This window comes from Poecile atricapillus, chromosome 36, assembly GCF_030490865.1.
Source record: "Poecile atricapillus isolate bPoeAtr1 chromosome 36, bPoeAtr1.hap1, whole genome shotgun sequence".
NCBI classification, from domain to species: domain Eukaryota; kingdom Metazoa; phylum Chordata; class Aves; order Passeriformes; family Paridae; genus Poecile; species Poecile atricapillus.
In genome coordinates, this window is record NC_081284.1 from 1,360,166 (window position 1) to 1,374,438 (window position 14,273).

The window sequence follows — 14,273 nt, forward strand, 5'->3', positions numbered from 1 at the left end:
GAGCTCTGTGGGAAATCTCTATCCATCCCCATCCTTTTAATATATCTATATGTGGGGGTGTGCATGGATGTGTCTTGTATGGAAAGGAAGGAGTGTGCAAACAACGTGACTGACACTTTCACCCTCTGTGTTCATTCCATACTCATGGGTACAAAGGTATTATGGAAACCTTTGCAAGGACAGACCTTCTGTCCATGGATACAAAGACATCCAAGAGCCCCTGGCACAGACAGACCCTTCTGTCCATGGATACAGAGACATCCAAGAGCCCCTGGCACAGACAGACATTGCTGCTCTTCAGCCACTGACAGGATGAGTCCCTGAGCCTGGGGCTTGGCCTTCCTCATGGAGAGGGGCATCAAGGAAGGCTGCAGTGTGATGGAGACTGTGATGGGCTGGGAACTCACTAGGGGAAAGGAGGGAACAGTTGTGAAGTAAAAGGCAAATGGGGGAAAGAACTGTTCAGAGAAAGGCAGAGCTACAGATTGAGAAAGCTGAAAAATGACATTTGGGGTCATCCCAGATCGATTTCATTTCAGAAGTTATGGAACAAGTTTAATTTTGGGGGGTGTCATGTTTTCCTTTGGAGGTGGACACTCTGCAGACTTGAGCTGCATTGCCAAAATGCTCAAGTCACTGCTGCAGGTCACACCATTTCTTCTTTGGCTGATCCCGGCCCGGTGCTGAGCCCAGCAGAGCCCTGGCAGAGCCCAGAGCAGCCTCAGCATCCGCAGAGCCCGGCTGCAAGGAGAGAAACCAGAAACCACCCGTCAGCTCAAGGCTCCTGTCCCCTTGTCCCAGCCACCCACGGTGCCCAGGCCATGCTGGCCGTGCTCAGAGCTGGGCCCAAAGCTGCCCATCACTGCTGCCTTTGGGAGCAGAGCAGGAGGGCAGGACATGTGCCCAGCCTGCAGCCAGCCAGGGCAGATCCAGCCCCTCAGCAGCTGCCCAGAGCGGGATGCTCCTGTGCCTGCTGCCATCTCCCAAAAGCTCTTGTCCCACCCATGCCAAGGAGATGAGGACCCACCTCACACCATCTGCTGCCAGAAGAAAAGCTGATCCCAAACGATGTCCTCAGCCTTCTCCAAGGGCACGGCCCATCCACACCACAGCTGGTCCCAAGCACTTCCTGATCCAGACTGGACCCCACCAAGAACGCTTCCTTTAGAAAAACAAACAACAAATTAATGAAAATAGGTTACAGACAAAAGGGGAAAGAAGAAAATGGTAAGAAATCTTATGTCTGTCAGGAGTTTGAGGAAGGCCCCACCCCTACATTCTAGGGAAAAACCCACCCACGGGTGAGGGAAGCCCATGCTTTCTCCCTTCCCCCCTGCACTGTCCCCCAAAATCACGGTGATCCCAATGCAAAGCAGGGGAGTGGAGCAGCCCAAGCCCTTCCTTGCCTGCACAGCAAAGCAGCCGTGCTCAGGTTCTGGAGTCCCACCTGTGCTCCTGCCATGGGGGTTTGTTTGTGTTGGGCTGGCTGCCCCAGCCCCAGCCTGGGGCACGGTGGGTGCTGGGGGCTGTTGGCAGGACCAGGAGCCCACTCCCGTTTCGTAACCACCCCAGCCCACACCCCCAGCCCTGCCAAAAACCACCTGGGCAGCCACTGAAGAATCAGTTGCATCCACCCCAGCAAAGGGGAAACCTTTGGTTCCCGGCCAATGCACAAATCTGGGAGCATCCCCCTGGGTCTGGACTTACCTGAAAATTCTCTGTGGAGCCTGGCTTTGAAGAAGGTGCCAGAATCAAAGTCCATCATCACCAGCTGCCGCTGGCCAGGTGGAGGAAGTGGTTGTCATCCTTGCTGTTGTCCTCCATGTCCCCAGCAGCAGCAGCAGCCCCACCTGGTGCAGCTTCTCCAGGGGCTCCTTCTTCCCTGGGGTGACACCGGGCTGTCAGGGTTCTGCCCAGGGCCCGGCTGTCACTGAACCAGGACAAGCAAAACCAGCTCAGATGGCGGCCACCAGTGCTGGGCAGAGCAGCTGAGCTCCAGCACAAGGGCTGCGTGTTCCCACTCGATGAGCCCTGTGCAGTGACACAGGCAGGACAAAGAAGTCTGGGTTTCTTTGCTTCTGATTGCCAGGGTATGTGTGGAGCTGTAACTTACCAGGTCCCTGCATCACTGTGCCTGTGGCTCTCTCCCTTCTTCTAGGGCTGATGAATATCCTGCATCCAGGGATCACAGAACAGGTCTTCTAATGAGGGCCTGTCCAAGTAGTGCAGGGATAAACACCGCCTGATCAGATCTTGGCAATCTGGGGAGAGAAACCACAAATCACTGGTCAGTTGGAGAAGGCTCCTGTTGCTTTGCCCCACTATACCCCTGCCCAGGCCATGCTGGATGTGCCCAGAGCTGGGCCTAAACTTTCCCATCAATTCTTTGTTTTGGAGGAGAGCAGGAGAGCAGGACATGTGCCACCTCCTCAGCAGCTGCCAGAGCGGGATGCTCACGAGCCCGCTGCTGTCTCCCAACACTGGTGTTCCCCCCGTGCCCAGAGATGAGGATCCACCTTGGGAGAGCTGTTGTGGCAGCAGGAGATGGCCCCAGCTGATGTTCCAGCCCCTCCTGAAAGGGTGCTTCCCGCAGACCATCTCATGCAGCAGGATGCCCAGGGTCCAGACGGTTGCTGCCTCGCCATGGTACCATCCGAAGTTGGTCCATTCCGGGGGTCTGTATGATCGTGTTCCTATGGAATATGGATGGAGCTCATCAGGGGGATGCTGCTGCTCCCAGAGCCCGACCCCAGCATCTCTGGGCATGTGGGGCTACCCCAGTGGCACATGGGGTGACCTGCTGCCCTCTCACCAGCACCTGGGACTTGTGTACAAACCCAGGGTTTGAAAAGAAGGCACTGGTGCTGGAAGAGGGCAGCAGAAACCCTGGCAAGGCCTGACCATGACACACAAAGGAAAAACCCACTCACAGTGCTGGGGAAAAACCATACCCACATCCTCCCTGCTGGCATTGCCCAAAAAATATTATGAACCTAGGCAAACCAGGGAAGAACAGCAGGCCAAGCCCATTCTCACCTGCACACCAAACCAGCTGGTGCACTGGTCCTGGCTCCCCCTCTCTGCTACCCCCACCCACAGGGGATTTTGTCAGGCTGGCTGCCCCAGCCCCAGCCCCAGTCCTGGGAGAATCCCTGCTGCCACACCCTGGGTGGGCCATGAGATGTTGGGCCAGGAGATGCCGGGACTGGGAGCCTACCCCTGGGTGGGCTCACCTGCAAATTGTGTGTAGGCTGTGTCCTGCAGGTAGGTGCCACAGCCAAAGTCAATCAATTTTGCCACGCCGGTGTCCAGATCAACCAGGATGTTCTCTGGTTTGATGTCTCTATGCAGGACCCCGCAGCTGGTGCAGTGCCGCACGGCCTCCAGAACCTGCCGGAAAAGCTCCCGCGCCTCTTCCTCGGACAGGAATATCCGTGCCCGAATGTAGTGCCGCAGGTCCTCACATCGCTCTGGGCGCTCCAGCACCATTACGATGTGCTTGGGGAGCTCAAACCATTCCAGCATTTGCACCACACCGGAGAAGCCTGTGGACACCTTGTCCAGCAGCACAATCTCCAGTGGTGCGCTGGTGCCGTCGGGCTGCGGGAGAAGCACAGTGCCGTCAGTGGGGCTGAGCCCGTGCCAGGGCTCGGGGAGCCCTCAGTCAGCCCGGGATGCTCTGCACGCCCCGCTGGCCCCACGCCCGCTCTCTCCGCAGGGCTCCCGGCGGCTCCCACCCTGCCGGACCCCGGCTCATCCCCGGCCGGCACGCCCCGGCTTCTGCCGCTGGCCCCGCTCACTCACCAGCTCGCCCCAGTCCCGGATGCGGTTCCGTGGCACCTTTTTGATGGCCACCTGCAAGCCAAAGGGAGCAGCGGATTCAGCTCGCCGCCTACCGTGTCCAGCCCCATCCCACTCCTCCGCCCCCTTCGCCTTCTCCGCCCCCTCCTCCTCCTCCGCCCGCCGCTGGCTCCTCTGCTCACCGGGGCGCCATCCGAGAGCCGAGTGGCCGAGAAAACCCTGCCGAATCCGCCGCGCCCCAGCAGCGAGCCGATCCTGTAGCGCTGCTGCAGGGCCTCCTGCGCCTTCCCTGGGGAAGAGACGCGGCGGTCAGCGCTCGGCCCGGGGCCAGGAACGGCCCCCGAGCGCTCCCCGACCTCCCCGGGCCGAGCATCCGCAGGCGTCCGCTCCTTGCAACGCGACAGCGGCGGCTCGGGGCCAGCGGCCGCGCTGCCGAGCGGCGGAGCTCGGGCCGGGGAAGCCGCAGCGGAGGCGGCGGCAACGGCTGCACCGCCTGTGTCCTCCGCGGGCCCCGGGAGGAGCCGGGGCAAGGGCCGGGGCCAGGGCCGGGGCAGGGCTCGGAGCAGGCGGAGCCAAAGGGCGGCGATACCGCCCCAGCCCCAGGCACTGAGGCCCGCCCAGAAGCGCCAGTGCCAGCTCGGCCGGAGCCGGGCGGTGGCGAGAGCGGGACAGGACGCCCGGGACCGCGGCCGGCGCCGGGGCCGTGGCCAGGAGCGGGCCGGGGGCATGTCCCGGGCGGGCAAGGGGAGAGGGGAACTGGTAGAGAAGGAGAACACAAAGACAGAGAGATCGGGAGTGGGTGAGGGACCGCGGGGGAGAGGGTAGAACAGAGGGATGGGGAGAGGAGAAGATACAGAGGAGAGATAAAGTAGTTTCGTTTGCTGCTTTCTCTTTGCGCTGCTGCTGCTGCCGCTGCTGCTGCTGCTGCCGCTGCTGCTGCCGCTGCTGCTGCTGCCGCTGCTGCTGCTGCTGCTGCTGCAACTGAAGCACCGGGGCCGTTTGTCCCCGGGGCCGTTTGTCCGTTGCCCGCTCGGCCCTGCCCCGAGCCCCGCGCTCCCCAGGCAGCCCCTGAGCCTGGCCAAACACGGGAACTTTGCCGTGTTGAGCCAAGAGCCAGAGTCTTGATTCCTGCACAGGGGCACAGCAATGCCCTTGGCTGCTGCTGTGCCTTGTCCCTGCTGAGCGTCAAACACTGAGCACATTTCCTGTGTGAGGAGCAGGAGGTTTGGGCCCCAGGACATTCCGTCTGTGCCGCTGCCCCGCAATGGGCGGCCGTGCCCGGGGCTCTGGGCCTGCCCCGCGTGCGCTGAGCTCCCGACACTGCGGGAGCTGCCCGGGCTGGGCTCAGGTTCCCACTGGGACTGGGCAGCAGGCTGGGCTCCAGCTGGGATCAGCAGCAGCTGGAAATACCTCTGGGCATCTCCACTTTCTGCTGTTGCTCGGAAGAAGCAATGAAGCGACAAGTTCTGGTTTTTCTTTCTCCTGGTGTATTTTTTCATTTTATTTGCCACTGCAGAGGCAATTTGTGTGATGGCCTCTGTCAGTTGATTCTATTTCAGCAGCAGCAGCAACAGGGCTGTGTTTGAGCACTGCAAATGTCCGCTGTGTGGCTTTCATTCCCCTCGACTTAGTGCTCAGGGCCTTGGGAGCATTCTGATCTCTACTGATCATGATGCCTGAAACAAAAATCCTGAGTTCCCCATCACAAGAGGACTCTGGGCAGCACTGATTGAAAGAGGCAATTGCAGTTGTACTGCTAAAATTCAGGTGCCAAGCAGAAGAGGGGCAAGAGCAGCCGAGATCTACAATGTCCAAGGCCAAGGCACCAAGAGCCTCCTGCTGTCACCTCAGGGTGAGTAAAACAGAGCTGAAAACAGCGCTGGAACCCGATCCTTTCTTCCTCTGAGGGCTGGCTCAGGGCAGCAGAGGCGGGCCCTGAGGAAGCCTGAGGGCTGTTTGTGGGGGATTGTTGCTGTAGTCCAGAATTGCCCTGGAAAAAGCCCTGGGAAGCCGAGGCAGGAGCAGGTGGGAAGGGCCGGCGCTGCTGCTGCTCCTGGCCGGGAGCCCCGGCCGGGCCGGGCCGGCGCCCGCTGCGCTGCGGCTGCTGCTGCTGCCAGAGCCGGGCGGGACTCGGGGACAGGGAATGGACACGGGGGGACAGCAAAGGCCTTGGGGGCTGCAGGGATGGTGGTGCTCGGGCCAGCGCCAGCACAGAGCTTCAGCCCGCAATGAACCCCAAGGGAAACGCTGGGGAAAGGCTCCATTCAGCCTTTCTTTACTCGGCGCTGTGAAGGGACGGAAATAAAAGGAGAACAAGCAGGGCCCGACCCCTTCTCCTTTGGGAGGAGCCCCGCGCCTGGGGCTGTGAGGGGCTGTGAGGGGAAATGAAGGGCTGTGAGGGGCTATGAGAGGTTCTACAGGGCCATGAGAAGTTCCATGGAGCCGTGAGGGGCTGTGAGGGACCATGAGGAGCCTCAGCCCTGGCAGGAGGGGGTCCCACCATGTCCCCAGGGCAGGGCAGCCGTGAGGGGCTGTGAGTGCAGACGTGGCAGCAGAGCGGGCTTGGGGCACCTCTGGGAGGGGATGAGACCCTTCCCCAGCTCCACACCACACCAAACCCAGCATTAACAGGATTTTCCATCTTGAGAATCCACTGGCAACTGGGAGTCAAGTGTACAGTTTAATCCTGGTGGGAAGAGCAAAGGAATTTTCCCAGTGAGTGACATCCTGCCATTCTTATTAATGTTGAAGATTTAAAAGTCTAAAAATGAATAGGTATACTATTAAATATTAAGAAATACAATAACAAGAAATAAAGCCCCAAATCCCAGCACCCTGCTCAGTAATATGCTCTTGTCTGTAGAAACAGATTAGTAATATATAAATAAATGAAACAGATTTCATTTATAATTCTGACTTCTTTCATTTTTTTCCCAAGGTTCTGGTCCCTTTCCTCCAGGGACATTTCCTTTACTCACCCACTTTCTAATAGTTAGAAGGGAGTTAAGCATACCAGAAAAGGCAACAGCTCCTGTTTCAAAGGGAAGCAGCCACCACTCCAGGAAACCTGAATTGCCCCCAGGCACGTGAGTGCACTTAAAGGGTGAGCAGGTGTTGGGGACAGAGATCTCAAACCCCTTCTAAGGCTGTGAGAAACCCACAAGTGGCAAAGTATCATTGAGGGTCAACTCCAGCTGGATTCCATTCCCCGACACCCTCCAAATGGGCAGGCAGGGCTGGGCTCTGGCAGGGTTCAGTTTTGAGTGCCTTGTGTTCTATGGCATGGAAGTGATCCTATCTACTCTTGTACTGATGGATTGCAGTATGGCTGCTGAAGGAGGAGGGGGAATCTCAGGAGACAGGAGAGTCTCTTCTTCTCCTTTCTCCCTGCAGAACCCCCTCTCCAAAGAGAAATGCCTATGCTGGGTTTCCATGGCACCCCTTCCCTCTGCCCAGTGTCTGACCCACTGTGTGCTCTGCAGGAGCCAAAGCCAGAGCAGTCCCAATATCAGTCACCACATGGTCCCCACACAGCAGGAGAAAGCACTGCTTGCAGTGGGGCTGCTGATCTGTGACCCATCCTGGTTCCATCCACCCCACTCCTCTCAGCCACAGACACCAGAAGGATCCCAGGAAAGCCACAGTGCTCTACCAGATGCCAGGAGCACTCCCTGCTGTGGCCTCAGGGATGCTGGGTGACCTCGTTGATGAGCATCTCTGGCTGGTGATGGAATGTGTGGATGGAGGCCCTTGACAGGAGGTTGTTTGAGACACGTGTGGGGCTGAAGGAGAGATGGCAGCTGTCAGTCGGGAGGGCAGGGACCCCACTTGTGAGTCCATTGCCTTGGACACCCTCAGCCACAGGATGTCCAAGAAGTCACACAAGGCTTTGGCACTCTTGGCCTTCTTCTCCCCAAGTTCCTGCTTTCTGTACATTTGCAGTAGAGAATCTTTTTTGTTTTTAGAACTAGAACAAAGATCCCAGAGGCAACAAGCCTTGCTGGTTTTAATCAGAAGCATCAGTGAACAAAACTTGCATTTCATTGTGGGGTGTCCTGATTTGCTGCATTTTCTGAGTTCCTCTTGGATCCTTTGGAGGGCAATAGGTTGTGCCCTCTGAGGATCCTTTGTGCTCCTTGGTGACCCAGGAGAACCTTCCAGGTGGTTTTTGGGGGAGCTGCTGCTGTGATGTCACAGGAACGTTGCCGTGTCCTTGTGGTGTTCCCGTTGCTGTGGGGCACAGAGGCCTCAGTGTCAGAGTGGCTCTGGGTGCCTGCTCATTGCCTGAGGATCCTCCTGCCTGAGGCATTCTCAGCAGCCAGTCCAGTCCAGCCCCTGACGGGTGTCCTTCTGTCCTGGCAGGGGGACAGACAGTCTGCAGACATGTGCAGCACAGCCAAAATGATCCAGCAAGTGGTTGCTGCAGTTTGCACTCTGGACACTGGGGCTTCTTATGGGTATTTTTTAACTTACTCAGCCCCTAAGTCAAGGATTTCCCCAGGTGCACCATATGTGCCTTTGGGATTGCTGTGGGCTTTCTGTTCTTCCTTTGGAATGGATGTGATTTTGAAAGAAAATTGCCATTACATGCCATTCGTTTGGGAGATTTCCTGGCAAAAGCTTCTTTAAAAAGGGTTTTTTTCTAACTAGTAGGGTGTGCACAGCATTTGGAATGGAGCCTGGGGGGGTTGTATTCCACAAGAGGAGAGTCTGTGGCAGCGGACCCTGGCATTTCCTCCATTTGCTGGTCCAGCCAAAAACGGGACACAGCCTAATATTTTGTGTTGTTCTCGTGCCTGCTGTGTGATCCAAAAGGACTGTGGCTCCAGGAGGGAAATTGTGAAAGGAAAATGCTCTCTTGGCATTGACTTGTTGTGTGGGAGTTTCCAGCACAGGCAGCTTTTTCTCCTAACAGCGTCTGGTTCAGGTGAAGGTCACCTCACACATGGATACTGCGAAGCTCCTTCTTCAGTGAGTGGGAAAGGAACCTGTGGTGTTCAGAGATCCCAGTTGTTCCCTTTCAACACCAATATGAGCCCAGTAAGCTCCAGGATGATCCTTGTCACATGCCAGCACTCCCAGGATGGTCCCAGTTGCCTCTGGCTAGATCAACCCAGTCAGTCCCAGTATGATGCCATTTGCCCCCAGTGTGCTCCCAGTTGCTCCCAGTCACTCCCAGTATGGGGGATGATGTGCAATGTATGTTGCCAGTCACTCTCAGATACTCCCAATAGGAGTCCAGTCACTCCCAGTATAATCCAAAGATGGATGGATGGGAGGCCTCATGGAATCATGGAGACCATTGTGACACTCTAGGGCCCCATGGAACCGTGGTGACACCAAGTTGGCTGGGAGTGTTGATGTGCTGCAGGGTAGGAGGGCTCTGCACAGGGACCTGGACAGGCTGGATCCAGGGTCCAAACCCAACAAGGTGAAGTTTAACAAGTTCAAGTGCTGGGTCCTGCACTTTGGCCACAACAACCCCTGCAGTGCTCCAGGCTGGGGAGAGAGTGGCTGGACAGCAGGCAGGCAGAAAGGGACCTGGGGCACTGATGGACAGCAGGCTGGGCATGAGCCATCAGTGTGCCCAGGTGGCCAAGGAGGCCAATGGCACCTGGCCTGGATCAGGAAGAGTGTGGCCAGCAGGACCAGGCCAGGGATTCTTCCCCTATGCTTGGCACTGGTTGAGCTTCATCTCGAGTGCTGTGTCCAGCTCTGAGCCCCAAATTTAGGATGGACATGGATGGGCTGGAGCATGTCCAGAGAAGGGCAGCAAGGCTGCTGAGGGGTTCTGGAGCACACATCTTGTGAGGAGTGGCTGAGGGAGCTGGGGTTGTTTATTCTGGAGAAGAGGAGGCTCAAGGGAGACCTCATCACTCTGTACAACTCCCTGACAGGAGGGTGCAGCCAGGTGGGGGTCAGGCTCTTTCCCAGGGAACAGTCCCAGGACAAGTGGACACAGCCTTAAGCTGCACCAGGAGACTTTTAGGCTGGACATTAAGAAATATTCTTCAAAAAAAGGATGATTGGGCATTGGAATGGGCTGCCCAGGGAGCTGGGTGAGTCACCGTCCCTAGAAGTGTTTAAGGAAAGTCTGGACGTGGCACTGAGTGCCATGGTCTGGGTGACAAGGTGGTGTTGGGTCACAGGTTGGACTTGATGGTCTGCAAGGCCTTTTCCAGCCTGGTTGATTCTCTGATGATTGTGACCCTGCAGGGCCCTGGGGAAGCAAGGGGCCACTGTGACACTGCGGGGCCTGGTGGAACTCAGAGGACCACAGTGACACTGTGTCCCACATGGCACCAAAGAGCCAAGGAGCCATTGGGATGCCGTGGGGCTACATGGAAACAAGGAGTCCATGGTGACAGTCGGGGTCCTCGTGGAACCACAGAGGCCACTGTGACACTGCTGGGCCTTGTGGAACCAAGGGGCCACTGCGGAACCAAGGAGACCCTGGTGAGACCCTGGGCCCCAATGGGATCACGGGGCCATTGTTCCATTGCAGGGACTCCTGGAACTAAGGGAACACCTGTGACATTGTAGTGCCCCATGGAACCAAGGGTCCCTGGTGACACTGCAGGATCTTGTGTAACCAGGGCTCCACTGTGGCACTGCACCACCAAGGGAATCCTTGTAGCACTCAGAGGCTTCATGGAACCAGGAGGCCCCTGTGACACTGCAGGGCCTGGTGGAACCATGCAGAGCATTGTGACAGAGCAAGACCTAGTGTCATGATGGGCCCACAAGGACACTGCAGGGCCCCATGGAAGCAAGGGGCAAGTGTTGCACCTCAGGGACTCATGGAATGAAGGAAACATGTTTGATATTGTGGTGCCCCTTGGGACCAAGAGGCCATGGTGACACTTTGGAACCAGGGAGAGCATTGCTGCACTGTGAGACCTCATGGAACCAAGGATTCACTATGACACAGCAGGGTCTTGGGAGACCAAGGTGCCATTGTGACACTGCAGGGGGCAAGTATGGAAGGGACTTTGTGACACCAAGGGGTCCCATGGAATTAAAGGAACATTGTGACCCTGGGAGGCCTCATGGAATCATGGAGACCATTGTGACACTCTAGGGCCCCATGGAACCGTGGTGACACCAAGTTGGCTGGGAGTGTTGATGTGCTGCAGGGTAGGAGGGCTCTGCACAGGGACCTGGACAGGCTGGATCCAGGGGCCAAACCCAACAAGGTGAGGTTTAACAAGTTCAAGTGCTGGGTCCTGCACTTTGGCCACAACAACCCCTGCAGTGCTCCAGGCTGGGGACAGAGTGGCTGGACAGCAGGCAGGCAGAAAGGGACCTGGGGCACTGATGGACAGCAGGCTGGGCATGAGCCATCAGTGTGCCCAGGTGGCCAAGGAGGCAAATGGCACCTGGGCTGGATCAGGAACAGTGTGGCCAGCAGGACCAGGGCAGGGATTCTTCCCCTGTGCTTGGCACTGTTTGGGCAGCACCTCAAGTACTGTGTCCTGTTCTGGGCCCCCCAATTTAGGAAGGAAATGGAAGGGCTGGAGTATGTCCTGAGAAAGGCTGCTGAAGGCTCTGGAGCAGTTGTTCTGTGAGGAGTGGCTGAAAGAGCTGGAGTTGTTCATCCTGGAGAAGTGGAGGCTCAGGGGAGACAAGGTGGTGTCAGGGCACAAGTTGGACTTGATGATCTCCAAGGTCTTTTCCAACACTGCTGATTCTGTAATTCTCTGAAACCACCCTTGGAGCAGGTGCAGGATGAGCCCTGGGCCTCCTCTTCGCAACTTCCAGCAGCCCAGGTCCCTCAGCTTCTCCACATGGGCCCCAAAACCCATCCTGTCAGTCCTGCAGAGCCTTTCCAGCTCCTCCTCATTGCCCAGAACAGGGAGCCCCACAGCCAGACACAGCAGCCCAGATGTGCCCCCCTGGCCTCTGCTGCCTCTGGCAAGGGAGCAGCACAAGGCACTGCAGGACCCTGCAGACAATTCCTGAAGCACCTGTAGGATGATCCTGCTCCCCAAGGGACCTTCTCATGGTGCCAGCTCAGGAACTGAAATGGGGAGTGGGGCCAGAGAGGAAAGGGCAAACAGGGATGGGCTGTTTGCAGGGCAGGGAACAGAGGTAGGAAAAAGGAAGAAATCTGGAGCAGGAAGAGTAAAGAAAGCAAAGGTGAAGCAAAGGAAATGCTCAGGGCAGTCTGGGGGTTGCTGCCAGGCAGCCCTGGCTCTGAGCAACAACATCTGCAGTGACGCAGGAAACTCACAGCTCATGAGTACAAACTTGCTGTGTGACTTCAGAGGCCACGACAAACCTGAGTGGTTTCCCTCCTATTCCCCAGCCCTTCCTGGCCCCAGGGGCTGATGGCATTTGTGCTCCCTCAGGTTCATCTCCCCACAGCAGCACCATGGGGGTGCTGATGCCTGCTCTGGGCAGTGCAAACAGGGGCTCCTGAGCCAGTGCTGCCGTGTCTGTGCCTGCAAGGATGCGGCTCCTCTGTGAGCTGGGGGAGAGGCCAGGGCTGCACAGAGATGATGTTGCTGGCAGCTCCATGAGGATTCTCTGGGACCCTGGGGTGTCCAGAGCAGTGGGGATGGATCAGCCCCTGCTCTGCTGCTCCTTCCTGTCTCCCCCAGGGACCTTGCAGAGCCCCAGCCATGCTGTTTGCCCCCAGCCTGCCCACGACCACCCTGGGGCTGCTCACAGGGGTTTTCTGTGCTGAGCTTTGGCCTGGGCGTGTTCCTGAGAGAGCTTGGACAAGGAGCCTGGAGCCCCCAGGCCCTGCCCTGAGGCATCAGCACTGCCCCAGCAGTGCCCATGGCCTGTCCCTGCTGCAGCCCCGGCACTGCCACCCCCAGGGCTGTGCCTGGCCCCGAGAGCACTCAGGCCCTGCAGCAACACCAGGGCCAGGAGGGCAGCGGGGCAGTGACACGGGAGCAGCACTGGCAACACCAAGTGCTGCTGCTCCTGGGCACAGCTGCTGTGCCAGCACTGATCTGCCCCAGCTCTGCACACAGACACTGCTGCTGCAGCTCCAGAGAAGGGAACAAAAGGGAGATCTCTGGAGAAAACTTTGCTGGGAGACCCTTTAGTTCCTTTAAAGCCACCAAGAGCACAGCCACTCATTGGCACAGTCTGTGGCCAAAGGGAAGATGGAGAGAGAAACAAAATGAGAAATGGCACAAACGATGATATTTTATTTTGGACAAGATCTAAAAATTAAAACAAAGAAAACATCCAAAATGAAACCAACTAGAAGAATCAAAGATGACTTTTATTACAAGTGATTTGCAGAAACTGGCCAACAGTTTAATGTTTCTGAAACCATCCAGTCATCAGTCTCCACACTGCAGCCTTGAGCTCCTGGTTCCTCAGGCTGTAGATGAGGGGGTTCAGGGCTGGAGGCACCACCGAGTACAGAACTGACACTGCCAGATCCAGGGATGGGGAGGAGATGGAGGGGGGCTTCAAGTAAGCAAATATGGCAGTGCTGAGGAACAGGGAGAGCACAGCCAGGTGAGGGAGGCAGGTAGAAAAGGCTTTGTGCCGTCCCTGCTCAGAAGGGATCATCAGCACAGCCCTGAAGATCTGCACATAGGAGAAAACAATGAACACAAAACAGCTAAAAGTTAAACACACACCAACAGCAAGAAGCCAAATTTCCCTGAGATAAAATTTGGAGCAGGTGAGCTTGAGAATCTGGGGCACCTCACAGAAGAATTGGCCCAGGGCATTGCCATGGCAGAGAGGCAAGGAAAATGTAATGGCTGTGTGCATGAGAGCACTGAGAAAGCCACTGGCCCAGGCAGCTGCTGCCATGTGGGCACAAGCTCTGCTGCCCAGGAGGGTCCCGTAGTGCAGGGGTTTGCAGATGGACACATAGCGGTTGTAGCACATGATGGTCAGCAGGGAATACTCTGCTGAGATGAAAAAGACAAGAATAAATACTTGTGCAGCACATCCTGTGTAGGAGATGTCTCTGGTGTCCCAGAGGGAATTGTGCATGGCTTTGGGCACAGTGGTGCAGATGGAGCCCAGGTCAGTGAGGGCCAGGTTGAGCAGGAAGAAGAACATGGGGCTGTGCAGGTGGTGGCTGCAGGCTACGGCGCTGATGATGAGGCCGTTGCCCAGGAGGGCAGCCAGGGAGATGCCCAGGAAGAGGCAGAAGTGCAGGAGCTGCAGCTGCCGCGTGTCTGCCAATGCCAGCAGGAGGAAGTGGCTGATGGAGCTGCTGTTGGACATTTGATGTGGCTGCACATGGGAACCTGTTCATGAGGAAAAAGACAGTGAAGACTTACAGGAGAAATCAAAACCATTTCTCATGCACCTTCCTCTGCAACACAGAGTTTTTCTTTTTAAGCTCCCCCCCCCCCCCCCCCATGTCTTTCCTGCTATTTTTGGATATCAGAAACTCTCAGCATTTCTGCTGCCCTCTGGTAGAACAGAGTTAGTTCCCCTAGGCAAGCTGATGAGTGGAGACTGAGGGGAGATGATCTGTCACTTCA

The 14,273-nt window shown here is 57.0% G+C and overlaps 1 protein-coding gene across 1 annotated transcript; it reads right to left on the minus strand.

Annotated features, from left to right (window-relative positions):
- Positions 1-13,077: 13,077 nt before the first annotated feature.
- LOC131590999 (olfactory receptor 14J1-like) lies at positions 13,078-14,010 on the minus strand. The gene has a single exon (XM_058861418.1). It carries the CDS (start codon positions 14,008-14,010, stop codon positions 13,078-13,080), a length of 933 nt encoding a protein of 310 aa, XP_058717401.1.
- Positions 14,011-14,273: the final 263 nt, after the last annotated feature.